Genomic DNA, 27,948 nt, shown 5'->3' with positions numbered 1-27,948 from the left:
GTCGAAAGCTTGTCGACAATTAAAGATCGACGTCCTGAAGCTACGTCCGCGTCTTATTTAATCTAACGATTATATATATATATATCCTCGCTCAATTCGGTTTCCCCTTGTCCTTATTTGTTCCTTCTTTTACTCATAACCCTACATGTAGTACATACTTCAAAATAACGATATACACAAAAACATTCTCTGACTGACCCCACAAGAAGTGAAGAAGGTATAGCAATAATTGGAGGTAGTAATACTCGTAGTAGTAGGCAGGGGCAGGTCAGACATTCTGTACTCACCTTCGAGCAGTCTAGTTTGGGTTCCGTTTCCGGCCCGACTATAAACTGTCACCCTGGTGCTCACAGGCAGAGGATTGAATCAATGAGGACACCTTCCTTCAGAGAGAATGTTGAACTCTGCTGTCCTGTGTAATAGCAGTGGTGGAGGTAAAATATTTTGAAAGAAATCGGCCATTCTGGCCAATTCTGGGATTTCCTGGATAAGGGTTGCTTTGGCATTGTCCTGCGATGGCTTTGCCACCTGTCCAGGTTATACAGGTGGATTTTTTTTTCATTCGAGACCCATAAGTAATTCCCATACACTAAAAACGATATCAGTTAGAAACCTAATATTTTGCGTAAATGTAGCCTAATGTTACAGAAAGACGTGACATGAATTGTGAGCTTGTTGTGCTAAATGTCTCTGAGATTTCTTCAGGTTTGCTCCATTCTTTCCCACACTTCATTCACTTTCTCCGGTGTAACAACACTTGGCTGGCGGATGTGCTTTTTATCTTTCCCGCAGCCTGTTTCTCTGAACTGCTTCACCGGTTTCCATATCGTTGACTTTGAGAAGGTTTTATGGAAGATACATGACATTCCCCCTTAGTGCGCATCCAAAGTGCTTGTGAAGCCATGAAGATCCTGCGCGATGTCCCCAGAATCGGCCATCCGTGCCGTCGGACGAGGCTCATATCAACGTAGCTCTCAGTCGATCCCGTGTCGACAAGGACGTTCGCAGACTGTCCTTCAATCAGTACTGGAACAACGGCGCTGGACAAGCCGTGCGGTCCGGGCTGCGTCGGGACCTCCAGGGGTGCCGGGCGAGCCTCGCGCGTTGAGGAAATGCCGGCCAGCATAGGTAAGGAACGCCGCCCTCGTGAAGAGCGGCATACTTTTGCAAAATGTCCTCTCCGGGCACATGTATGGCATGTCGCTTCTCGTGCCGGGCATGCAGAGCGAGGATGATTCCTGTTCCCACAGAAGAAGCACTTAGCGTTACCCCCGACCAAGGCAGTCGCCGCCAGACTCGTACCTTCGGCTCCGAGGGCTTCCGTCGACTCCAACGGAATATCAGCAGCAGGGCGCTCCACAGCAGCGTCGTTCTCCAAGCGTCTCTCCTCAGTGAGACCAGCTGTAACATAAGGGCGTCCGTACGCTTCCGATTGAGTTTGGGCTTGGTGGAGTATGAGGGCCAGATCGTGAGCTCCTTTCAGCGTCAGGGTCGGCAATTCCAGCAAACGCTGCCATATTGATGGGGAGTAAATACCAGAAATGAACGCATCTCGCGTGAGATCGTCACACATCTCCTCGTGCGTTCGGATCTCGTGAGCGCATTCCTTGCCCAGGCGACGTAGCTCTTGGACGAAATGATTGAGAGATTCCGATGCATCCTGTTTCCTCATAGCGAGCTGGTATCGAGTGTAGATGTAGATAGTGCGCAGCTCCTTTACTGCATCGTCGAATGTTGCACAATGGGATATGTAATCGTGAATGATGTGCATCACATGTGAATTGAGCACAGCGCGCTTCATCTCATCCGTGATGTCGGCATGAGCTTGTAGGTAGCTATTCAGCAAACTCAACCAATGCCTGAGCTGACTCGGAGCGTCCGCAGCTTGAGGATCTCCTCCGAAAGTGGGCAGCTGCAAGAGAGAAAAGCCAGACTGATTAAGTTATTAATCTTGAGGATCTCCTCCAAAAGTGAGCAGCTGCAAATTAGAAAAGCCGAACTGATTACTGATGATTCTGATTAAGTGTTGCAAAGTAAACAGAATATACAACAGTGTCTCCAAGCTGAGTTTAATCAGAATCAATCTCTAACAGTATCTGAAAGGAAATTAGCAAGCATAGTATCAGTACTCTGCAATCATACGAGCAAGAGTGAGTATGACATCCAAGCAAACAAGCAAGCAATATGCAATGTAGTTCCCCTTACCATTCTAAGCATACACGTGAATAGCACACGATAAATGTCTCAGGACTGCCCTCCGCACTTTGGGACCAAGATCTTATAGTGGCCATATAGTGGACAGTAGTTGTAATAACATCTGGGTTATAACTTGTATACAATTTCACTACATTCTCCATGTGGAATAACATCTGTGAATAATGATGTCATCGGTGCCTCCATTATGACGTCATAATTTGACAAGTACAAAACGTCATCCGGTCAAGATGAAATTTATTGAGCATAATCGAGGAATAAATCAGTGGAGAAAAAAATAATAATGATGACGTCATCGCTCACGTGGTTCTGCCGCCATATTTGTTTTAACACAAAAGCCTTAAAAACCACTGAAAATACATCCTGGCGAGGGTTTGCAATCTCCGATTGCTCTTTTTCTTGTTTATGTACTGCAGAGTTGACTTGTTCACGCCATAATGCCTGCTCACAGATGCCGCACTCCCACACTGGTAGCCAACTCCCACACCACGCATACTGCTAGCCAACCAGTATGCGTGGGTGGTGAAAGATTAGAACTGTAAGGAGAGCATTTCGTGCAAATGGTTTCCACAGCTGGTGTCAAATGATTTGTGCGGGAGGTGAAAGATTGTTTTCGAACTGTGTTATGCGGGCGGCTTATGGAAAATACGTTTTTTGCACCCGCGAAAAACCGTGAATAGGCAGGGCACAGGGCCGTGAATGTAGAAGCAGGCCACAATGTATGAACAGCGAATGTCGGAACCGCGAATATCGGGGTTTCACGGTACTGTATAACTACTTTATGCCTCCATCATGCTTATGTAAGAATTAAATACGTTTAATGCATTTTCTTTTGGCAGGTCATCTTCCTTTGCATAAATGGGAAAGCCTGCATCCAGAACAATCAAATTATCCACAGGTGCGCATGCCAAACGATGGGACAACCACGATGCTTGGAACACGGTCCGAATGATTCTCATTGTGCCTTTGTATGCATCGTGTCCGTATGAATGTACAGATTTGGACTTGCACACATGCTAGCGACGTGCATCTTGCTGTGGCTGAATGTCATTATGACTGAGTCTCTTCACACTGCAAATGAGGTTGCTGCACCGCTACGGCAACGTCGAAGTCCAGGTACATACACAACTTGCAAAATCCATCTTTTAGGCACTAATTGCATCATACAGCACCTAGCGCAATTGGGTATCACCAACAAGACTGAACCATTTACATTTAATTACTCATAACAAAAACAAGTACAAAAAGTTTTAATTAAAACAAAAGCAGCGTCGATGTTACACAATGCCTAGATGCAGCTGTGCCTATAACGTCGATGTTATAGGCACAGGACAATCCTATTGATTCGATTACTTGATATTATTTTTGTGCAAAGTGAAAATATATCTCGGCAATTTCCCGTGTGTGGCGACGAATTTTTAATATATCTCGGCATTTTCCCGTCTGTTATTCCAGGCGGTGTATGACTGACCATGCCGCGATTTAAAAAAATATATATCTCGGCAATTTCCCGTGTGTGGCGACACGGGAACGAAGCTATGCTCCTCTCTCCACATTATTGTGACGATGTATAAATTAAATATTTCATCGTGACGATTGTCATCAAATGGACGAATTTTTAATATATCTCGGCATTTTCCCGTCTGTTATTTCAGGCGGTGTATGACTGACCATGCCGCGATTAAAAAAAATATATATCTCGGCAATTTCCCATGTGTGGCGACACGTGAACGAAGCTATGCTCCTCTCTCCACATTATTGTGACGACGTATAAATTAAATATTTCATCGTGACGATTGTCATCAAATGGACGAATTTTTAATACTAGGGCATGCCCGTACTATATATATATCTAAAATTATATCCCCCCCCTCTATTTACATGAAATGGTTTGGTCCAAAGCGAACGGCTTGCGAGTACGGTGACAATCCCCCCCCTCTATTTACATGAAATGGTTTGGTCCAAAGCGAACGGCTTGCGAGTACGGTGACAATCCCCCCCCCTCTATTTACATGAAATGGTTTGGTCCAAAGCGAACGGCTTGCAGAGTTTGGTAAAGAAATCGCCATAGCGTGCACAAACGCGCAGGAAAGCGAAAGAATCGCAAATTAGTTTTAATTAGTTTTAAAACATAGTTTAACGCCAACATAGTTTGCCAACGTGAAATAAATGAATACGCTCTCAAATGTGCCGTCCGAGGCAGAGTCTGTTCGCCACGTTCGGCACACGTGATAGCTCGCTGCTCTCTGATTGGTTGAATCGTTTTTTGGACATAGCTCGCTAACTACTTGTCTGATTAATATGAAACCTTGAAAAGGCACATCCTCGGGTCCCCAGCAATATACCTGGCAAGTTTCAAGTATATCGGACCCGTGGTTGTCGAGAAACAGCGGTCACAGACAGACACACAGAGATTACTGGCATTATAGATAGATATCTCGGCATATTCCAGTCTGTTATTTCGGGCGGTGTATGACTGACCATGCCGCGATTTAAACAAAATATATATATCTCGGCATTTTCCCGTCTCTTATTTCGGGCGGTGTATGACTGACCATGCCGCGATTTAAAAAAAATATATCTCAATGGACTTGAAGTTACAGGCCTTTGAGAATTCATTTCGTTCTATAAAGGGCAACTTTCATCGGATTTTCTTCCCGTTTTTTTTCAACCGAGTCTAAAACTATGTTAGCGACTGTGAAAAATGAAATGATATATCGAATTTGATTTGAAAGAAAACTGTGTGAGAGAGGAAGACACCACGGGCCTACAAAACAGGCCTCAAAGCTATGCGAGTTAATAAAATGGTGGATATTTGTTTATATGAAGCCTCTCCCACAATGGGTGGAGCTATGGTTCCCAGAATGGGTGGAGCTTTGAGGTTTTGTCTTCTCTGCAAGAACAACAAGGAGAACAAGAAGAAGAACAAGAACAAGAACAACAGCAGAGGGCACTCTATGACCAGCGTCTTGCGACGCGGCTAAAAATTAAATTAAACTCTGATGATTTTAAACTCTATGAGTCTAAACAATAGCATTTCATTACCTGCATCCATCTTTGTACGGAATTATGTTTTCACCCCTGTTTGTGTGTCTGTCTGTGAGCATGGAAGGATTCGGACAAAATTTGGGCGACAGGTTGGGTGCGTGACGATGCCAAATTGGTTCAATTTGAAGAGGATTTGGATTCGGCTAGTATAACTTTTAAGAGGAAGAGCCTAAAACAGTATATAGAATGATATTTCAAAAACGTGTGGACAGATTCAGATGAAACTTGGTGGACAGATTGGGTGTGTGAAAGGGACGAATTGATTCAATTTTGGTAAATATCCAGATCTGGTCTATCAGGTATGTGTTTCACAAAGAGGGGTGAGTTATCACCAGCATCCTGAACAAATTACAAATTCCTGCCCAAAATCACATTCAGGGACTGGTCAGCCAGTTCGTGACAAAACCTGAACCAAAGCCTTTCTCTGGCTGACACCACAACAAAGTGGGAATGATTGGAGCATTAAAGATGTTGTAGTAGGAAGATGATGGGCACAAACACCATGTGAAATGGTAGCAAGTGGTTTGTCAAGATTCACCCTGTAGTGGTTTTCATTTCTGCAGGAATATTGCAGAAATGGGTCAGCATCAACAAAATTAGGTACCAAAAAAGGTTAGAACCAACAAAAGTCAGAACCAACAAAAGTCAGAACCAACAAAATTAGGAACCAACTAAAGTCAGAACCAACAAAGGTCAGCACCAACAAAAGTAGGAACCAACAAAAGTTAGAACCAACAAAGGTCAGCACCAACAAAAGTAGGAACCAACAAAAATCCAAACCAACAAAAGTCCAAACCAACAAAAGTCAGAACCAACAACAGTCAGAACCAACAAACGTCAGCACCAACAAAAGTAGGAACCAACAAAAGTCAGCACCAACAAGTCATAACCAACAAAAGTCAGAACCAACAAAAGTAGGACCCAACAAAATTCAGAATCAACAAAGGTCAGCACCAACAAAAGTCAGAACCAACAAAAGTAGGACCCAACAAAATTCAGAACCAACAAAGGTCAGCACCAACAAAAGTAGGAACCAACAAAAGTCAGAACCAACACAAGTCCAAACTAACAAAGGTCAGAACCAACAAAAGTCAGCACCAACAAAAGTAGGAACCAACAAAAGTCAGAACCAATAAAAGTCAGCACCAACAAAAGTAGGAACCAACAAAAGTCAGAACCAATAAAAGTCAGCACCAACAAAAGTAGGACCCAACAAAATTCAGAACCAACAAAGGTCAGCACCAACAAAAGTAGGCACCAACAAAAATGCAAACCAACAAAAGTCCAAACCAACAAAGGTCAGAACCAACAAAAATCAGCACCAACAAAAGTAGGAACCAACAAAAGTCAGCACCAACAAAAGTCAGCACCAACAAAAGTCAGAACCAACAAAAGTCAGCACCAACAGCAATATTTTACAAAACTCATTGTGATTTCATTGAATGTGGTTGCAACCGAGTCCTCGGTGCGATGTTTTTGCCCGAAGCTTACACTGTTGAAATAATAAGCAAGCTATCTATCTATAATTCCAGTAATCTCTGTGTGTATGTTTGTTTGTACGTTTGTTTGTTTGTTTGTATGTCTGTGACCGCTGTTTCTCGACAACTACCGGTCCGATATACTTGAAACTTGCCAGGTATATTGCTGGGGACCCGAGGATGTGCCTTTTCAAGGTTTCATATTAATCGGACAATTACTTACCGAGCTATGTCCAAAAAACGATTCAACCAATCAGAGAGCAGCGAGCTATCGCGTGTGCCGAACGTGGCGGACACACTCTGCCTCGGATGGCACATTTGAGAGCGTATTCATTTATTTCCCGTCGGCAAACTATGTTGCCGTTAAACTATGTTTTAAAACTAATTATAAAACTAATAAAAACTAATTTGCGATTCATCGTAACTGCGATATACGACCTTCCGGAGCTCCCGTGAGAGCGTGCGCCATTACGGATAGTAATTCAATTAAAAACATAAAAACATTGTCCCAATTCAGTCAGAGCGAAGGGCGTTGTTTTAAGCGAAGAGCGTTTTATTTTTCCCCTTAAATTCAGTCGCCGGACGGTGAAAGCTTTTTTTTGGGGGCAGCTACTGGCAGCCACGTACGGCCAATCACAGGACACGTTGTTGTGTCGACGTGCCGTGTTGTTTTCCCTCGCGGTTTGGAATGTTTTTCCTTTTCATTTTTTTTCTCTTCTCTTTCTACTTGATGATGGTAGCAGTTCTGTACTCGCAAGCCGTTCGCCGTTCGCTTTGGCGTTGCGAATGGACCAAAACATTTCATGGACCAAACCATTTCATGTAAAGCGTTCGCCGTTCGCTTTGGCGTTGCGAAATGCGAATGAACCAAAACATTTCATGGACCAAACCATTTCATGTAAATAGAGGGGGGGGATATAATTTTAGATATATATATAGTACGGGCATATATATAGTACGGGCATGCCCTAGTCTATCTATAATTCCAGCAATCTCTGTGTGTGTGTGTGTGTGTGTGTGTCTGTGTGTGTGTTTGTCTGTGACCGCTGTTTCTCGACAACCACGGGTCCGATATACTTTAAACTTGCCAGGTATATTGCTGGGGACCCGAGGATGTGCCTTTTCAAGGTTTTAAATTAATCGCAGAAGTAGTTACCGAGCTATGTCCAAAAAACGATTCAACCAATCAGAGAGCAGCGAGCTATCACGTGTGCCGAACGTGGCGAACACACTCTGCCTCGGATGGCACATTTGAGAGCGTTGTTACGTGGTCCCCTCAGTGCATACCAGGTCTCGGTGACCCCCGGACCGTGAGAGGACCTTCGCCAGCAAATAGTATCATATAGGCGCATTCGCCACGCAATCCATAGGAATTTCACCCAGGAGACAACTGATGTGCAAGTATATATTTCCAATGGTAATGATACCAAACACTTTCAAAGACACAACCACGGAGATTTTCCCCGAGCACTCAACAATACACAACCAGGCACAATCAATATTACAACCATGTGAACTCATCTACACAAACTCTAAGATGGCCATCTTATACTAATACATTCCTCACGTGAGCCCCACTCCTGACTCCCTCCGTGGTCAATGTCTCTCCTCTCCGCACACGGGCGGTTGCCCGAGCCCCGGGCGGACGTGCTCTAAACGTGCCGTCTCGGACTGGGGCCGCGGCTGCAGCGCACCTCCTTGCCAAGCCACGGGGCAAACCCAGCGCGGCGTCCAACGTGCGCGAGGCCCCAAGTGCGACCCTTACGCGTCCTTGTAGATGGGCAAAAACCCAGCGCGGCTTCCGACGCGAGCGAGGCCCAACGTGCGGACCCGTACGCGTCTTTGTAGACGGGGCAAAACCCAGCGCGGCTTCCGACGCGAGCGAGGCCCAACGTGCGGACCCGTACGCGTCTTTGTAGACGGGGCAAACTGTCCCGGACGCTTGGTTTCGTGCACGAACTCACGGTGACTGGACGTGTCAAAAGGTATTTACCGCCCAGGTAACTCCTCTCGCCAGACGTTTCGAAACGGCGCGTTTTCCACGCAGCGCAAGGTCGCTTCCACCTTTTGTCGGAGCGGGGCGAGGAAGAAGAAACCTTCCTTTCACTCGTGTCTTTTCTCCCCCCTTTCCGTCACTTCCGCTTCCGTTTCCTGCCACTCTTTCAGAAGGGCTCCTGACCCTCCAACCACAACAACTACACAACAACTTAATATACTACACACGGAAGCAAACACCTGCATGGTAATTCACATACATTCACATAAATATGTAACACTCCCCCCCTTCAAGAAAGAAAGTTTGAACCCAGCGAAAACTTTCTTTGCCGGCCAATTTGGAGAAACAAACCAGATAACTCAACCCCCCCACATTATCAGTTCCCCCCGGGCACAGTTATCACTTAAAAATAAAGCCAGTTAAGCCACTCGATAGTACTTTTCCGGGAGGCCAAGCCGAGTATTCACTACATGGATGCCTTTAGGAACGCGGAGTTCACGGTTAGTCCGTGCAGGAAAGTTCTCTACATGGGCGCCTTGAGGAACGTGGAGTTCACGGTTAGTCCGTGCAGGAAAGTTCACTACATGGACGCCTTTAGGAACGGCGTTCACGGTTAATTCGTGTAGGAATCTTGGCTCGGCGGCTCCGCCGCCTTCAGTGCTTCAACTTCTCAGAACGTCCCTAATAATTAGGGTGGGACCACTGGTCCCTGTAGTCCCCTGAATACCGGTCTTCTTCTCGGCCACTACTTTGCCAATTCTTCCTTCGGGAGCGGCCGTAACTCAGGGAGCCTCCATAATAATATTGACTGCGGCCACCACCAAAACTACCGCCCAGTTGTCCTCTCCTGTAGACCTCTCGACGCCTACGAAATGCCTTCCCTACTGTTATGGTCCGACCCTCCAAATCCTTGCCATTCCAATTCTTCTCTGCCTCTCTGGCGTCTTTTGTGCTGGCAAACGTGACAAAGCCGAACCCTCTTGACTGTTGCGTTTCCCAGTCTCTTACCAACCGCACTTCCACCAGCGGCCCATATCTGTTGAAGACAGAGGTCAGAACTTCTTCCTCTGTTTTGAAGTTCAGTCCCCCTACAAATAACTTGGCACTTTTGTCACCATCCCGAGCTGGTGTGGTGTTATTTTCCCTGCTGGGCTCTTTATCAACCCTCAGGTTACCATAAACTTGACCCCCGGCCAAATCATTCCCGAGAACCACAGATACACCCTCTACAGGAAACGTGGCTTGTAAACCGACGGTGACCGGTCCTGACACCAAATCGGACTCCAACTGGATGACCTGAAGGGGAGCACTAACACCGCCTCCGATCCCCTGTAAACGAACACTATCCCCCGTTGCCGTCTCCTCGGACCATGGCAAAATGCCTTCAAGCATTAAAGATTGATGGGCCCCTGTGTCTCTCAATATCCTAACCGGTCTCCGGTTAGTCGAGGCTCCATCCAGTGACACAAACCCCTCGGAAACAAATGGTTGGTAACCCTCTTGATGGCGATTTCTTACGCTAGCCATCGCATTCGGAGTTGTAATAGTCGGACTCCGCTCTGGGTTGTCCCTTTTCATGAGGTAACAACTGGACATCAAGTGTCCAGGTTTTTTGCAAAACGCGCAAGTAGGCCCGGAGGAAAAACTCGGGGTCTGCCTCGGGCCCCCCGAACTATAAGTTTGTCTTGGGCCCGCATCCCTCTGATTTCGAACCGGTGGGGTATCATAGTTGTCCCCATAATCATCTCGAGGCCGCCGCCATGTATGGTCGTTCTCCGCACCTGCTGTTCCCCACCTCCCCTGCGGAGATCTAGGCGAGGAGTTAGGTTCGTGGACCCCTATTCGGTGGGTTAAGGCATAATCATCTGCCATGGTGGCTGCGTCCCACAACTTTGGTACCTTCTTTTCCTGCAGGTACACTTTGATGTCCTCGTGGACACACTGCTGGAATTCCTCCACCAGGATCAAGTCCCGCAATGTCTCGAAGTCTTTCCCGACTCCTTTTGACTCACACCACCGATCAAACATGTTTTCTTTCACTCTGGCAAACTCCACATGGGTCTCACTCTCCCTCTTCCTGGCATTCCTGAATTTTTGCCTGTAAGCTTCCGGAACCAACTCATAGGCCTTGAGGATGTGCTTCTTCAGTACCTCATAATCTGCACATTGGTCCATTGGTAATGCCGAATAAATTTCCTGAGCTTTCCCCACCAGCACACTTTGTACGAGTATGGTCCAGGCCTCCTCCGGCCAGTTTAATTGTCGAGCCACTTTCTCAAAGTGTGGGAAGAATTTCGCGACTTCCTTTTCACTGAACGGTGGAACCAGCCTCACATGTCTGCCCACATCCCAGGTTTTCTGGTTAGGTGTCGACCCCGTCAGCAAGGGTGGTGCCTCTCCCCGTTCTCTCATTAACTCCAGCTCCTTGAACTTGATTTCCCGCTGAAGCTCCATGTCACGTTCCTTTAATTCCCTTTCCGCTTTTCTCTCCTCTGCTTCGAGTTCCCTTGTTTTCATCCTTTCTTCTGCTTGTTTCTCTTCTCTCCTCTCCTCTGCTTTCCTTTCTTCTTCTGCTCTTTCCTTTTCTGCTTTCCTTTCTTCTTCTGCTCTTTCCTTTTCTGCTTTCCTTTCTTCTTCTGCTCTTTCCTTTTCTGCTTTCCTTTCTTCTTCTGCTCTTTCCTTTTCTGCTTTCCTTTCTTCTTCTGCTCTTTCCTTTTCTGCTTTCCTTTCTTCTTCTTTGATCCGTTCCTGGCTCCGTAATTGCAACTCCAGTTTCCGGAGCTCCACGTCTTCTGGTTCTTCGGGTAGCCACTCCCAGGCTAACTCGTCCCATGTTCCTAATCCCACCATAGATTGTATCACCGTGGCCTGCAACTCTGCCTTCCTCAAATTAGTTCGGACCTCCAAGTTAAAATGTTTGGCCAATTTCAAGAGATCCGACTTTAGCAACGCTCGGAACTGTGCCTCACTCGGGGTTACCCCAAAGTTCTGTGCCACAAACGCCATGGTGCCTATCGTTAACACCTGTTAACCTTCACCCCAAGACTTTCCCCAATTTCTCAAAAAAAAATATTACCAATTAATAATTAATTAATAAATTTTAATTACCAAAAATATTATTATTTTATTATTTATACACTTTTAGATCCCGGACGTAGACCCAATTGCGAAACCGCAAATCGTAATTTGGACGAGCCCCCAATTCTGTTACGTGGTCCCCTCAGTGCATACCAGGTCTCGGTGACCCCCGGACCGTGAGAGGACCTTCGCCAGCAAATAGTATCATATAGGCGCATTCGCCACGCAATCCATAGGAATTTCACCCAGGAGACAACTGATGTGCAAGTATATATTTCCAATGGTAATGATACCAAACACTTTCAAAGACACAACCACGGAGATTTTCCCCGAGCACTCAACAATACACAACCAGGCACAATCAATATTACAACCATGTGAACTCATCTACACAAACTCTAAGATGGCCATCTTATACTAATACATTCCTCACGTGAGCCCCACTCCTGACTCCCTCCGTGGTCAATGTCTCTCCTCTCCGCACACGGGCGGTTGCCCGAGCCCCGGGCGGACGTGCTCTAAACGTGCCGTCTCGGACTGGGGCCGCGGCTGCAGCGCACCTCCTTGCCAAGCCACGGGGCAAACCCAGCGCGGCGTCCAACGTGCGCGAGGCCCCAAGTGCGACCCTTACGCGTCCTTGTAGATGGGCAAAAACCCAGCGCGGCTTCCGACGCGAGCGAGGCCCAACGTGCGGACCCGTACGCGTCTTTGTAGACGGGGCAAAACCCAGCGCGGCTTCCGACGCGAGCGAGGCCCAACGTGCGGACCCGTACGCGTCTTTGTAGACGGGGCAAACTGTCCCGGACGCTTGGTTTCGTGCACGAACTCACGGTGACTGGACGTGTCAAAAGGTATTTACCGCCCAGGTAACTCCTCTCGCCAGACGTTTCGAAACGGCGCGTTTTCCACGCAGCGCAAGGTCGCTTCCACCTTTTGTCGGAGCGGGGCGAGGAAGAAGAAACCTTCCTTTCACTCGTGTCTTTTCTCCCCCCTTTCCGTCACTTCCGCTTCCGTTTCCTGCCACTCTTTCAGAAGGGCTCCTGACCCTCCAACCACCACAACTACACAACAACTTAATATACTACACACGGAAGCAAACACCTGCATGGTAATTCACATACATTCACATAAATATGTAACAGCGTATTCATTTATTTCCCGTCGGCAAACTATGTTGGCGCTATGTTGGCGTTAAACTATGTTTTAAAACTAATTTGCGATTATTTCGCTTTCCTGCGATATACGACCTTCCGGAGCTCCTGTGAGAGCGTGCGCCATTACGGATAGTAATTCAATTAAAAACATAAAAACATTGTCCCAATTCAGTCAGAGCGAAGGGCGTTGTTTTAAGCGAAGAGCGTTTTATTTTTCCCCTTAAATTCAGTCGCCGGACGGTGAAAGCTTTTTTTTGGGGGCAGCTACTGGCAGCCACGTACGGCCAATCACAGGACACGTTGTTGTGTCGACGTGCCGTGTTGTTTTCCCTCGCGGTTTGGAATGTTTTTCCTTTTCATTTTTTTTCTCTTCCTTACGGAAGTACGGGCATTTCCTTAAATTTGCGATTCTTTCGCTTTCCTGCGCGTTTGGGCACGCTATGGCGATTTCTTTTCTTTACCAAACTCCGCAAGCCGTTCGCTTTGGACCAAACCATTTCATGTAAATAGAGGGGGGGGATTGTCACCGTACTCGCAAGCCGTTCGCTTTGGACCAAACCATTTCATGTAAATAGAGGGGGGGGATATAATTTTAGATATATATATAGTACGGGCATGCCCTAGTATTACAAATTGCACACAAAATAATTGATCATGATTTCATTATTTGGTCTAGAAGATCGAGGCTCATGGAAGGACACAGTGATGGAGGGCATGAATCGATAGTAGGGCAGCAGGGCAACTCCTACACACACTAAGCAAGGGAATGAATAGAGAGCGAAAAGAGGAGAGTAGAGGAGGGAAGGTAACACTGCAACCTGCAATTAAAGAGGTTGGGTTAGAAAGGGTTAATGGGGGGATAATAAAGATTGAAGGAAAGAAGAATGGGGGATAACACGAGATGTTGGTGCACCACCTGCTGGAAAAAAATAATACATAAGTAAAAACGAGCAAGAATGAGAAACGCAAGCAGAGGTTTCATTCTGAAGTCAATAAATAGTTTAATTTTGCATTTCTGCACATTCTTGCCTGCACTATGGTCCTTTCTGATGGAAGGCTAATGCTCGAAACGTCAAGCACACCTCACACCTCACAGTGGTTTACATACTCGTACCGCCTTTTGGTTGAAAAAACCTGGAGTTAATGCCTCTCCACCAATGCAGAACCGTACTGGCCTTCATGAAGAGTAATCCACGATAAGTTTAAAAAAAGTTTTTATTGAAATTGGAATTTTATTTGCTAAATTATTTAAAACTAGCGAGCACTTAAATAAAATATTTAACTAAAACTAGTGGGCACTCCCCTTCTCATCCCACCTGCAGTGGGCAATGTGCTGCAGCACACACAGTCTTGGAAATACACGATATATATATTGTCATTTTTGAAAGAAAATTTATTGACCACAACATATAATTTTGAGAAGTTTCCATTGAATTATGAGGATTAATGAAGATGATTTGTAATACCGGCTACCACCAAATGTAGTGCTATTTCTGCCATATATACAGTACAAAGTGCCTTCAGAAAGTATTCACACCACTTGACTTTTTTCACATTTTGTTGTATTACAGCCTGAATTTAAAATTGATTAAACTGAGATTTTTTTGTCACTGATCTACACATAATAGCCCATAATGTCAAAGTGGAAATTCCTTTTTTAGAAATTTTAGCAAAATAATTAAAAATGAAAAGCTGAAATGTCTTGAGTCAATAAGTATTCAACCCCTTTGCTATGACATTCCAAATTGAGCTCAGGTGCATCCAATTTCCTTTGATCATCTTGCATCCTTGTGATATCTCTACAACTTGAATAGAGTCCACCTGTGGACTCAATTGATTGGACATGACATAGGAAGAAACACACCTTTCCATATAAGGTCCCATAGTTGATAGTGCATGTCAGAGAAGAAACTCCACAATGAAGTCCTAGGAACTGTCCGTAAAACTCTTTGAGATAGAATTGTGAGGAGGCATAGATCTGAGGAAGGTTACAAAACAATTTGTAGAGTGTTGTAATTTCCCAAGAGCACAGTGAGCTCCATCATTAGGAAATGGCTAGAATATGGAACTACCCAGACTCTTACTAGAGCTGGCCGTCCGACCAAAATGAGCAACAGGGCAAGAAGGACCTTGGTCAGGGAGGTGACCAAGAACACAATGACCACTGACAGAACTACAGAGTTCCTTGGCTGAGATGGGAGAACTTGCCAGAAGAGCAACAGTCTCTGCAGCACTTCACAAGTCTAGGCTTTATGGGGAAGTGGCCAGACGGAAGCCACTCCTGAGAAAAAGGCACAAGACAGCACGCCTGGAGTTTGTAAAAAGGCACGTAAAAGACTAAGAGTCTCCATGAGAGTCATCTGAAAGTCATCTGAGACTGAGAGTCATCCATCTAACACCATCTCTATCATGAAGCGGTTGAGTTTGTTACTGTGGTGGCAGCATCATGCAATGGGGATGCTTTTCAGTGGCAAGGAGTGGGAGACTTGTAAGGATAGAGGGAACAATGATTGCAGCCAAATACAGGCAAATCGTTGAGGAGAACCTGCTTCAGAGTGCAAAAGACCTTAGACTGTGGCAAAGATTTACTTTCCAACAGGACAATGACCCCAAGCATACAGCCAAAGCAACACTGGATGACTTCAGAACAAGAAGGTTAAAGTCCTTGAGTGGCCCAGCCAAAGCCCAGACTTGAATCCCATTGAGAATCTGTGGAAAGACTTGAAGATTGCTGTTCACCGACACTCCCCATCCAATTTGACGGAGCTTGAGCAAATCTGCAAGGAAGAATGGGAGAAACTCTCCAAATCCAGATGTGCAAAGCTGATACAGACATACACGAAGCTGTAATCGCTGCCAAAGGCTCTTTTATGAAGTATTGACTCAGTGGGATGAATACTTATGTCCATTATATATTTCTGGATTTAATTTTCAATAAAATTGTAAGAATTTCTAAAATCATGTTTTTGCTTTGTCATTATGGGGTATTATTATTGCCCCATTATGGGGTATTGTAGTGGTCTGAGAGGGTCATTAACCAGTGTGGCAGCTACATTCAAATGTAAGGTGTGCACAGAGGGAGCTGCAGATGGAGGAAATGTTGAGTTGGATCTTGGAGACGGCATGAAGCTGGAAGGTGTGAAAACATTTTGCTACCTCGGAGACATGCTGAATGGAGAAGGTGGATCAGACTCGGCAACGGTTGCTATAGTGAGATGTGCATGGAAGATGTTTCGGGAACTGAGTGGCGTGCTGATGAGGAGGGGACTGTTGTTGAAGCTGAAGGGAAAGGTGTATGCTACGTGTGTGAGAAGTGTTATGATTTATGGGAGCGAGACATGGGTAATGAACGTAGAGCAAAAACAAAGGCTGGAAAGGGTGGAAATGCGAATGATTCGATGGATGTGCGGAGTATCGTTGAGAGAGAGGAAGACAAATGATGAATTGCGAAAGACGATGGGAATAGAGTCTGTGATTTATGCTGTGAAGAGGAACAGGTTGAGATGGTTTGGTCATGTGTTGAGGAAGGATGAAAGTGACTGGTTGAGAAGAATGATGGAAATGAATGTAGAAGGAAGTAGAGGATGGGGAAGACCGAGAAAGACTTGGCTAAAGATGGTCGAAGAAGAAATGCGGGCAAGGGGGTTAACAAGGGGAGATGCAGAAAATAGGGCAAAATGGAGAAGATTGTCATGGGGCCCGCAAGGATAACCCCCGCTCTAGCAGGGAAAATGGCCTTAAAATGCCTGTTGTTGTTGTTGTTGTTGTTGTTGTACTATGTGTAGATCAGTGACCAAAAAATCTCAGTTTAATCCATTTTAAATTCAGGCTGTAACACAACAAAATGTGAAAATAGTCGAGGGGTGTGAATACTTTCTTAATACACTGTATGTGTTTGTGTATACGCATCTGCTCTATTATAGATAGATGTAAATCGTTCGTCCATATCACCCTGTACATTATCAATCCGCTAAAAACCACTTGCTTCCGGGAGTGCAGGTGTTTTGATTGAATGTCCTCCTGATCCCATTTTTCTTTCAGAACCTGGCGGAGCATGTGCTTGTAAGACGACCCTTTGCTCGGTTTTCCAGGATGGAATGAAATATCTCCATCCACTCAACATCGAGTTTAACCTCATATGTTCTGTCATGCTTTTTGTTATGTGGAAGAACGTGGGAAAACGACCTTGCCATGATGATGTATTACCGCATGAATCTGGGGTAAGACGCAATGGCGGTAGGGTCATCACCGGCTCTGTGATAGGGTCCTTAGTCTTCACCGCCAACATTTTGATTTTGGTGGTGACACGAGTTCAGGCTGGCAAAGGCGGGAACAAGGAGCAGGCCATTTTGCTTGGTTTCTCTTTCAAGATTGCTCTCCTTGTGCTCATGTGTGCTTGTTGCGTTGTTGGGATCTCTCTTCTACATCTCCAAACGAAAGGCCAACGTTTAGTACCAAAGAAAAACAACGCACAAAGAGTGGATATTGATGTTCTTATCGGTTCTTCGATGGGCTCCTTCTTCTTCTCGGTCTTCCTCTCTGTGGCGGCAATTCTCTTGCCAGTACCCGGTGAACCTCGTCGCTTGCACGACCTCCAGTTTGCGTATGCCTTCTTCAACTTACTCCAGCACATCTTCCAAAATGTCTTTTTGGTTCAGGCCTTGAGGTTTATCTCAGCCTATCAGCCTAATGACGAGCAAGACTGGGCACTGTCGTTTTCTGCCGGTAGTGCAGGCAGTAGTAGAGAAGACAACAACATCGTTAGCAAAGTTCCGGCTGTTTCTGTTTCTGTAATTGAAGCAACAATCATGGGCAAGGTGAATGATGGATTTTTTGATGAGGAACGTATAAGAAGCTACGCATCCTATTCTTTCTCGGATATGAACTTGCAAGAAGGAGCGACCATAAGAATGGGCCCAAGCCAAGTTTTGCACAACTCGAAGCGATATCTGGATGCGACTTGCTCTATAGTCAGTCCTCCCCGGCCGCCAGAAGCGGTGTCCAGTCCGAGTTCCGAGAACCATCCCCTTTGTACTGCTCGATGCCTTCTCAAGAACATCTGCACATTGCTGCTCTTCTGCAACATGTCGGTGCGTGGTCTGCACACCTCAACCATCAATACACATTGACGCACATATCAACCATCAATACATATGAATGCACACCTCAATGATCAATGCACATCTCACCTCTTTATTCCTCACTTCTCCTGTCTATGGAACCACTTTCCAGAGGTTGTTCTGTCTCTCTTCCCTCCATGACTTCAAGCAAGATTTGCACCGCCATCTCTTCTCATCCCCAATCCTGACCCATGATTTCTCAACATGTGTTTCTCAACAACATCTCTTCTCAACATGATCATCCCCAACTCTGACTCATCCCCAACTCTGACCCATCTGACCCTTTATTACTCCCATTAACCTTCACTAAGCCAGCGATCTCACTCCCTTGATGTTTGGCCCACTGCTAGTTCTACCCTGCTTTTCCATGAGCCTCGCTCCTGTAAATAATAAAGAATAAGGCATTTGGGATTTATAATTGAGCAAGTCGAGTAATCAATTAATTGTCTTTGGAGAAATTCCATGCTGGGGACAATAGTGGGGCAGATTTGTGAAAGAATTGTGGGTTTTGTGGTAGAAGCACCAAACTGGGCACAAGTCGTGTTTGATATGTGTTCAATGATTTCACATTGAGTGCCAAGCTGAATATTTCCCCTGAAGCTCGTAATTTTTGGGGAAATCAAAGATGGCCACCGCACATTTTGAAAACTCAAATAAGTCCAATATGTTCGGCAATATATCACATTTAACGATGAATGAAGTCGCTTGAAGTGTTATACCAGTCGACTAGCAAGATTACAAGGAACTTCTACATCCATAAGTGAGGCAGGAGGAGGCCCCTATATGCATCGACAGGCGACACGTACAGACAAACCTCGCCATTGCCGCGTAAGATTATTTTGCAACAAACCATCACAGGTCCAAAAGCCCCCATCCAAAACCGGCACATCATCATCACAGGTCCCCCATCCAAAACCATGATCTTTTCGACACCCGTTAAACAACCACCAAACAACCACCATCCCTGACACCCGTATCCACCTTTTCCACCCCTTGCGTTCTCCTCTAACCCTGATCTTTACCTACATCGCTTGTTTGTCTGTTTCCGTCTACCTTCTCCCTCCGCTATGCTATTGGTGTTTCCCCTTTCTCCTGCTGTTCCCTTTGTTATATTGTGTCCTGATCTGTCCTTTGTTCTAGCTCTTCCACAAACCTCTTGTATAAAACTACAACGGCACTCAGTAGAGAGCACACCTGCGCCTGGTTGGCAATATCACTCAATGGTGAAGAATCACGTAAAAATTAAATAATTCTCATATCCGAATCCATATTCTGATCTTCACCAAAATCGAATCGATTCTTCCTTGTCACACACACAACCAGTCCACAAAGTTTCGTCCAAATCCGTCCATAACTTTTTGAGATATCCTGCTACGTATTGTTTTTGGCCCCAACTCCCAATGGTGAAGAATTACTTTTAAAAATTCTAGTAGCCGGATCCGGATCCGGATCTTCACCAAAATCTAAGCATTTCGTCCTTGTCACATATGCTACTTCTCTGCCAAATTTCGTCCGAATCTGTCAACAACCTTTTCAGATATCTTGTTCACAAACAAACAAACAAACGGACAAAAGGACAAACGGACAGACAGGGGTGAAATCATAATCTCCATCCACCTTTGGTGGCAGAGGTAATAAATAAATAAACAAACAAACCTGGCATAGAGTCTAGCCCTCTCCATGAAGCTATGACAAAGAAGCAAACTCAGCGAGTCGGGCGCCATATCATTTTACCCTTTTACGGGCTTAAGGGTAAGTATATATTGTTACGTTTGTAGGGGGGTAGGCAGTGATTATCTTAGTCCAGGTAGAATTGCATAAGTAGTGTGCTCCGACTGTCGTGGAGAAGAAGATAACCTCATGTATCATAAGTAGGGATCTGGTAGACCGTATGTCGTGCAAGCTCGTATATTCGTTCCCATCACGAGAGGTGGGGTTATGTTAATTAGTTAGGGATTATGGGTAATAAATCCCCTGTATGTAATGGCCTCTGTTATTTTTTTTTATGTTCCTTATGACACATGTAGCACACACACCTAGCCAGGAAATCGTGCATTAATAACCCTAAATAAAAACCAACGGGAAGCAGGACATTGAGCACTACCGCGGATAACACCGACCTGGTGAGCACACATCAATCAGGCAGGCCGTGGGCCCATGCCCGAAGAGCAGTGATTGGTCCGGGATTGATTGGCGCAAAGACTGCTAAGATGGGATTATTGGATTGGTGGAGTAGGCACAGATGACGTCAGAGCCTTGAGTATAAAGGAACGCTCTACCCGACATTTTCTCCTCTTGGCTGTTCCTTCCTCTTGACTTTCCCTCACTCTATCGAGTCCTGGCTTTGACGACAGATGGTCGTGTCCCGACATCGCTCTTCTTCGTCTTCTCATGGCTGGCTCGCATCCTCTGGCTTTGGTGTTGGTGTTGGTGAACGAGATCGTGAGGACAAGCGCGGCTGGAGCGACCGAGCGGACGCGGCCTGTTTGCTTCGCGCATGGAACCAGGAGTGAGCGAACCGCGCGGCGAGGCCTACTTCGTGCCCACGGGGAGTGCAGCCAGCAGTTTCGCGGGCAAGGACGTAGAGGCCTGTGACGATCTTTGGCAATTCCTTACGAGGTTTAAGAGCAACTTGGAGCTAAGTGCACACAATAAATAACACATATTTATTTTCGTTCTTTTCTATTTCCCTTTGTTTGCGTTTGAGTCTGTATGGGGGCGCTCCAGTCCGGACTTTATTTTTCCGTGCATTATTTTGTTACCAGCATTTCGTTTATAAAGCCGGTATTTTTGTACAGTAAATTTTGTGTCGTTTGAGTTGATTAATTATCCAGGTGCGAATAAGTCGGGGGAAGCCATCCAGGTAAGCTCGGCATCCTCCTTTCTCTCGCGTGTAAAGAATACCGTCATTTTTGGATTGAACGCCTTGGAGTTAAAGCTCGTTTGGTCATCTGTGTCGCCCTGTGGTGTTCACTACAGGGCAGACACACGACAATATATAATGTAATGTATATGTAATGCAGTATATAAGTTGGTGTGATGTCTTTTGAGGTGTGAAAAGTTCATCCTTTCTTTTATTTCTTTATTTCCCTGTCATTTCTACCGATCCTAGATCTGGACCATGCTGGCGTTTGGAGAGCCATTCCACCTTATCTTCAGTTACGGTGCTTTCTTTTACGGCATCACCACTTGGCTGGTTGTGAGCAACCTGTCCGTACCTCTCTCCATCTTCTATCGGATGCACTCAGTCGCTGCGTTTTTTGAAGTTTTATGCAAATCTTAGATGCAAATAAGCTCGTCAGAAGAGCCAGAGTACAAATTAACTTCAACTGGCATGATAATAATGATGATGATGTGTATTACCTGAACGCACCTTTGTTTTCCAAGACACTGGCAGTACTTTTTAAGTTACCTATATATTATGCTGTTTTATTATGGGACCTTTTATACCATAATTTTTTTTGACGCTGTACTGTACTGACAACACTGTCCGCAAGAAGGTCGTTTTCCTTTGGGAGTCTTGCTGCACTAGACTCGCAGGCCCGCCATGCTGATGTATAGGATTAAAGTTGTTATAAATGCAAAAGTTGTCTGTGTGTGCACGAGTTATTATTTGTATTTCATTCATACAAAAATACACAATTTGATATCTGTCTGTCTGACCACGATACTTTCTGTAGTTACTTATATTATCCAGTCTCAACCAAACTTCACAGGAGGACTGAGGGTTACAAGATGGAGGTTGTAGTGACTTAATTCCCCCCCCCCCCCCCCCCCTATCCACATGGGTGTTTTCCACCTTCTGCGAAATTGGTGTTAAGGTATATAAAAGAGATTATCATGGCATTTTTCCAAGCCCGTTTATAATAACAAAAGTAATAACAACACGAATGATCATACCATAATATTAATGTTATTGAATGAATGAATGAATGAATGATCGTTTTAAGGCCATTTTCCCCGCTAGAGCAGGGGTTAGCCTTGCGGGCCCCATGACAATCATGGTTCCCTGTTTGAGGCAATGTTTTTATGGCCGGATGCCCTTCCTGACGCCAACCCTTAATCACCTCTTATGATGCGCAGGGATACGGTGTACCTATTCTAAATCGGGGTACACACCATGATCATTCATCCCAGCAAGCTGGTACTCAATTTGCCGACCTCAGAAGGATGACAGGCTGTCAACCCCCCTGGCGTTAATTCAGCGATCGACCGGGATTCGAACCCAGGATCCTAGGATCCCAAGCCGGCACCCTAACCGCTAAGCCAACACCAGGCAAAACAATATTAATACTAATAATATACCCCCTCCCCAAGGGGTTTATCCTCCTTCGTCAAACGCCGTGTTGATGTGAGCAAATACCTTATTGTGCCGTTTCTTGGGAGCACCCCTGCCGGAAGTAAACAAAACAAAACATTATAAACCACAAACGCGTATGATTCCTTTTTTTAAAAGCCACGACTGCTGTTTAATACTAAACTGAAAGGGAGGAAGCCTGACGTTCTTGAGGCATTATATGCTTATCATGTCCCCCACAGACGAACTGACCCGAGCCTAGATCTACAGTAATCTATATACCCCAGAGAGGATAACAACATGACCCTTCCTGCCACTGTCTTAAGTTGCGGGTTTACTAGTATGTATTGTAAAACGACTTTTTGGTTCACGAGTTATCAAGTGACCACTATATTCGTCATGTGTGTGTGTCTGTCTGTCTCTGTGTGTGTGTGTGTGTGTCTGTCTGTCTGCAGCACAACTACCCGATGATATCATCCGATCTTGATGAAACTTGTGTGGGAGGTTGATATCATGATCTAGTTGTGTCCTGCCTAGAGTGGGCGTATCGCGCCCATTGTGGGCGGAGCCACGCCCAAAAAGATGTCTTTTTATGGGGTAATCGAGTTCAAGCTACATCTTCTCCGAGGGGTTTGGTGGAATCTGAAAGGGGTTTCGATATTTGGTTAGGCCAATGTCATGTGTCTAGCCCCACGGAGCTCGATGTTTCATTTTTTCATTTTTTTTCAATTTTCACCGAATTTTCGGTATTGTGTAGCTAACTAACCTCATAACTGATTATACATTATTTTCTGATACATATTAATACTAATACATATCTCATTTCAAGGTCAGTAACCTTCGTTTTGATATTTCCGGGCCTGGTCTGTCCGGGGCTGTTTCGGTTATAGTCCGTCCTTTGTCATTGAATACGGTACCGCTCGCTCGTGAACCCTCGTCGTCTCCTGACTTGTCATGGTTTTAAAATACCAGGCAGGATAGCCTAGGCCCTACACTAAGCCTCCAAGCTGTCTAGCCTGAGTTTGAATCCCGAATCATCTTGGCCTTGGCTGCTGTCAGGCCTTGAGCTTGCTATCCTGGTTCCTGGTTCCCAGCCTTTGCCTTCCTCCCCATCTTCTCCTCGCTTTTGATGTCACTCTCTGGTCTTTCCTCATTCCCCTATCCTCTCTCTCTCTCTCTTTCTCTTTCTCTTTCTTTGCGGAAAGTATGGATGGACTGAAGGAAAAGATGAACAAGTGGAAGGAATGTATGGAGACAAAAGGTCTGAAGGTGAATATCGGAAAGACGAAGGTGATGGCAAGTGGTAAAGCATGTGGTGAGGTGGAAAGAACTGGGAAGTGGCCGTGTGCTGTGTGCAGGAAGGGTGTCGGAGTGAACTCCATTCAATGTACAATGTGCGCTGAGTGGGTTCATCAAAAATGTAGTGGTCTGAGAGGGTCATTTACCAGTGTGGCAGCTACATTCAAATGTAAGGTGTGCACAGAGGGAGCTGCAGATGGAGGAAATGTTGAGTTGGATCTTGGAGACGGCGTGAAGCTGGAAGGTGTGAAAACATTTTGCTACCTCGGAGACATGCTGAATGGAGAAGGTGGATCAGACTCGGCAACGGTTGCTCGAGTGAGATGTGCATGGAAGAAGTTTCGGGAACTGAGTGGCGTGCTGATGAGGAGGAGAGTGTCGCTGAAGCTGAAGGGAAAGGTGTATGCTGCATGTGTGAGAAGTGTTATGATTTAAGGGAGCGAGACATGGGTAATGAATGTAGAGAAGCAACGAAGGCTGGAAAGGGTGGAAATGCGAATGGTTCGACGGATGTGCGGAGTATCGTTGAGAGAGAGGAAGACAAATGATGAATTGTGAAAGATGATGGGAATATTGCCTGTGATTGATGCTGTGAAGAGGAAGAGGTTGAGATGGTTTGGTCATGTGTTGAGGAAGGATGAAAGTGACTGGTTGAGAAGAATGATGGAAATGAATGTAGAAGAAAGTAGAGGACGGGGAAGACCGAGAAAGACTTGGCTAAAGATGGTGGAAGAAGAAATGCGGGCAAGGGGGTTAACAAGGAGAGATGCAGAAAATAGGGCAAAATGGAGAAGATTGTCATGGGGACCGCAAGGCTAACCCCCGCTCTAGCAGGGAAAATGGCTTTAAAATGCATGTTGTTGTTGTGTTGTTGTTTCTCTTTCTCTTTCTCTGTTCTCTGTACTCCTGCATATAATCTTTCATAAATCCGTCCATACCCTCATGCTGACTTCCTAGTTCCGGTTCTGACTCGCTTTCACTGCTTCACCACGGGCTCACCCGTTACATACCCCCATGTCTTGGGGACCTGGTGTGTCACTCCTTCCCTCACACTGGCACATTGCAAAATCTTTGCTGAAAGCACATTTGCCAATTCACATTTAGATTGGAGTTAAGTGGTTCAAATTGTTCTACCTGAAGTTGGCAATAAAACAATGGATTGGTGTTATTAACATGTCCTGTTGAAGGTAAGTTCTCACACAAAAGCCATGAGCACAAGACTGGAATTTCATGAACTAGCAAGTTGCCCGTGCCCGCACGGGATTCGAAGCGGGGTAGGGTGTTGACGGCAAAAATGCAAATGGTGTCTTCTGTCATCGAGCCGGCAAGCTGGGAGCGACAATTCATTTATTACTACAATTGATGAAATTTAAATGCTCTAATGGCGACGAGATGTTCTGTTTGTAGCTCTCTGAAGGCTAGAAGGCCCACAATAAAATTTTGTATTGGTGTCAGTCAGTGACCAATATTGCTAATTCATAGTGGGATTATCATTGTTAATGTGCTTGAATAATTGAGGCAATGGGAAATTCCTCTTTACTGGAATGTTAACACTCAACACCCAAAACATTCCACATATGGAAGCAACTCTCAATGAACAACTCAACATGCAAATAAATAAATAAATAAGACGTCATGCAGAGCACAATACTTACAAAATCCACCCCTCCCCAAAATAAAAAGTTGCCATGGATACATCAAATTGTCCATTTCATTAAGATTATAATTAACTATCTTAATGAAAGCTCGGGTCAATCAAATTAAAATCGATGATTTTTCAGATGAAAATTGATGATTTTGGAAGTTTGACCTTGAGTTGACCTTTGACCTTTTGACCTTAAATATAGTTAGTTTCCCAATTCAGTGAGGCATTATGCAATTGCCATTGAATTTTCAAGTCGATCGGATGAAAATGGATGATTTTGGAAGTTTGACCTTGAGTTGACCTTTGACCTCAAAAATAGTTGGTTTCCCAATTTAGTGACTCAATGTGAAAATGCTGTTCAATTTTCAAGGCAATCGGATGAAAATAGCGATTTTAGAAATTTGACCTCCAGATGACACAGATGACCTCAAAATCAATAGGCTTCTCAATTGTGATGAACTCCACAACTTGGTGAAGTTTCATGACAATCGGTTTGGAATTATGATCTGTAGGCGAGTGACAAACAGACAGAATAACAAACACAACCGTCCAATATACTTGAAAAATGTTCGATTTTGTAAGTAAGTAATAATGGATCTGTCCTGTCATACTCTGCTCATAACTTCAATCTGAAATCGTTAGCATGGACCACTACTAAAAGGTATCCTTGTTAACACCTGGCCAAAGGAAACGTGCATCGAAGATTCCATGCCGGTTTAGGAGTCGCGGAAGGCGAGAGAACGAGGCCATTCGTAGGGTTCGAAGATGGTTTATTGTAACAGCAAGATCCAGCACACTAAACTCGAACGGAAGTCAGCATGCTTATATAAAGCCAAAAGCCCTCTTCGGAGGGCGTGGCTCCGGCAACCGCGCGTGCGTCACGTCCGCACAACCACAAGTCCAACAGGCCCGTGCACGTGTATTATGCCCAAATAAGGTAATCACATAAGGTAACCGCCACATGCGGTTACCTGCACATAAGGTAACCGCCACATACGTCCCCCCAGAATGCACTCCACGGGCCTATGCGTAGGCCAAGGCGACCGAGGGGCTGGGCAAGTCCTCGGGGGAGGCTGCCGAGGTTCCTCGCGGGCCTCCCGAGGTTGCAGGTCACGGGTGCAGTGCCGAGAAGGCTCGAGCGGTGCACGCGAAAAGCGGGTGAGCCAACCGAGGGGCTGGTCAAGGCCTCGGAGGAGGCTGCCGAGGTCCCTCGCGGGCCTCCCGAGGATGCAGGGTCGGAGAAGTAGTTGCGGTTGTAGGTGTAGTTGCGCGAGGGTGACGAAGCGGCCGTGCCGCTAACGTCAGTGCACGAAGGTGACGAAGCAGCCGTTCCGCCAACGTCAGTGTGCGAGGGTGACGAAGCGGCCGTTCCGCTAACATCAGCGCGCGCGAAGGTGACGAAGCAGCCGTTCCGCCAATGTCAGTGCGCGCGAAGGTGACGAAGCAGCCGTTCCGCCAACGTCAGTGCGCGCGAAGGTGACGAAGCAGCCGTTCCGCCAACGTCAATGCGCGCGAAGGTGACGAAGCAGCCGTTCCGCCAACGTCAGTGTGCGCGAAGGTGACGAAGCGGCCGTGCCGCTAACGTCAGTGCGCGCGAAGGTGACGAAGCAGCCGTTCCGCCAACGTCAGTGCGTGCGAAGGTGACGAAGCAGCCGTTCCGCTAACGTCAATGCGCGCGAAGGTGACGAAGCGGCCGTGCCGCTAACGTCAGTGCGCGCGAAGGTGACGAAGCAGCTGTTCCGCCAGCGTCAGTGCGCGCGAAGGTGACGAAGCGGCCGTGCCGCTAACGTCAATGCGCGTGAAGGTGACGAAGCAGCCGTTCCGCCAACGTCAGTGCGCGTGAAGGTGACGAAGCGGCCGTGCCGCTAACGTCAGTGCACGCGAAGGTGACGAAGCAGCCGTTCCGCCAACGTCAGTGCGCGCGAAGGTGACGAAGCAGCCGTTCCGCCAACGTCAGTGCGCGCGAAGGTGACGAAGCAGCCGTGCCTTCGGAGGGTCTTGGAATAGGTTCGCCCCTCTGGTCGTAGAGGAGGAGCCGAGCGCGGTGCGCGAACCGCATAGTCATGGCCGTCGTCGTTACCGAAACTCCGGCATTTCGAAACCGCGTTCGAAACTGCGCCCGAAGCCGTGCGCGAGAAGCCGGCGTCACCAGCTTAGGTGGCTTCCCTGGCTAGGGCGCGCTTGCCGTGTTCGTTCGCAGCCCCCGAATCCGTTCGGGGGCAGTCGGAGGTCACCAGTTTAGGAGTCGCGGAAGGCGAGAGAACGAGGCCATTCGTAGGGTTCGAAGATGGTTTATTGTAACACAACAGCAAGATCCAGCACACTAAACTCGAACGGAAGTCAGCATGCTTATATAAAGCCAAAAGCCCTCTTCGGAGGGCGTGGCTCCGGCGACCGCGCGTGCGTCACGGCCGCACAACCACAAGTCCAACAGGCCCGTGCACGTGTATTATGCCCAAATAAGGTAATCACATAAGGTAACCGCCACATGCGGTTACCTGCACAAAAGGTAACCGCCACAGAGTGGTACTTACCGAAACGACAATGACCAAGATGAATCTCTTAGCTCACAAATCTCCTGATCAGCTGCTATCTGTCTGTAATCGATGGAGGAAGACG

At 46.2% G+C, this 27,948-nt stretch overlaps 2 protein-coding genes across 2 annotated transcripts in view; one reads left to right on the top strand and one right to left on the bottom strand.

Moving 5' to 3' along the window:
* The window catches only part of LOC137413711 (proton channel OTOP2-like), a 38,658-nt gene extending 16,981 nt beyond the window's left edge, over positions 1-21,677 (top strand). Inside the window, exons 4-7 of the mRNA XM_068099150.2 lie at positions 3,054-3,112; positions 3,212-3,330; positions 17,010-18,058; positions 21,201-21,677. Coding sequence (XP_067955251.2) covers positions 3,054-3,112; positions 3,212-3,330; positions 17,010-18,058; positions 21,201-21,371 — 1,398 coding nt within the window. The 3' untranslated portion in view covers positions 21,372-21,677. The remainder of the gene's footprint in view (positions 1-3,053; positions 3,113-3,211; positions 3,331-17,009; positions 18,059-21,200) is intronic.
* On the bottom strand, positions 188-27,948 carry LOC144889505 (uncharacterized). Its single transcript, XM_078769965.1, has 2 exons — positions 27,864-27,948; positions 188-1,912 (listed from the first exon to the last, which is right to left on the bottom strand). The coding sequence occupies exon 2, from the start codon at positions 1,799-1,801 to the stop codon at positions 812-814; it is 990 nt and encodes a 329-aa protein (XP_078626091.1). The 5' UTR covers positions 1,802-1,912; positions 27,864-27,948; the 3' UTR covers positions 188-811.

The sequence above is a fragment of the Myxine glutinosa genome, chromosome 1, assembly GCF_964187855.1.
Source record: "Myxine glutinosa chromosome 1, kmMyxGlut1.1, whole genome shotgun sequence".
Lineage (NCBI taxonomy): Eukaryota > Metazoa > Chordata > Myxini > Myxiniformes > Myxinidae > Myxine > Myxine glutinosa.
This window is presented reverse-complemented; position numbering and strand designations above follow the sequence as displayed.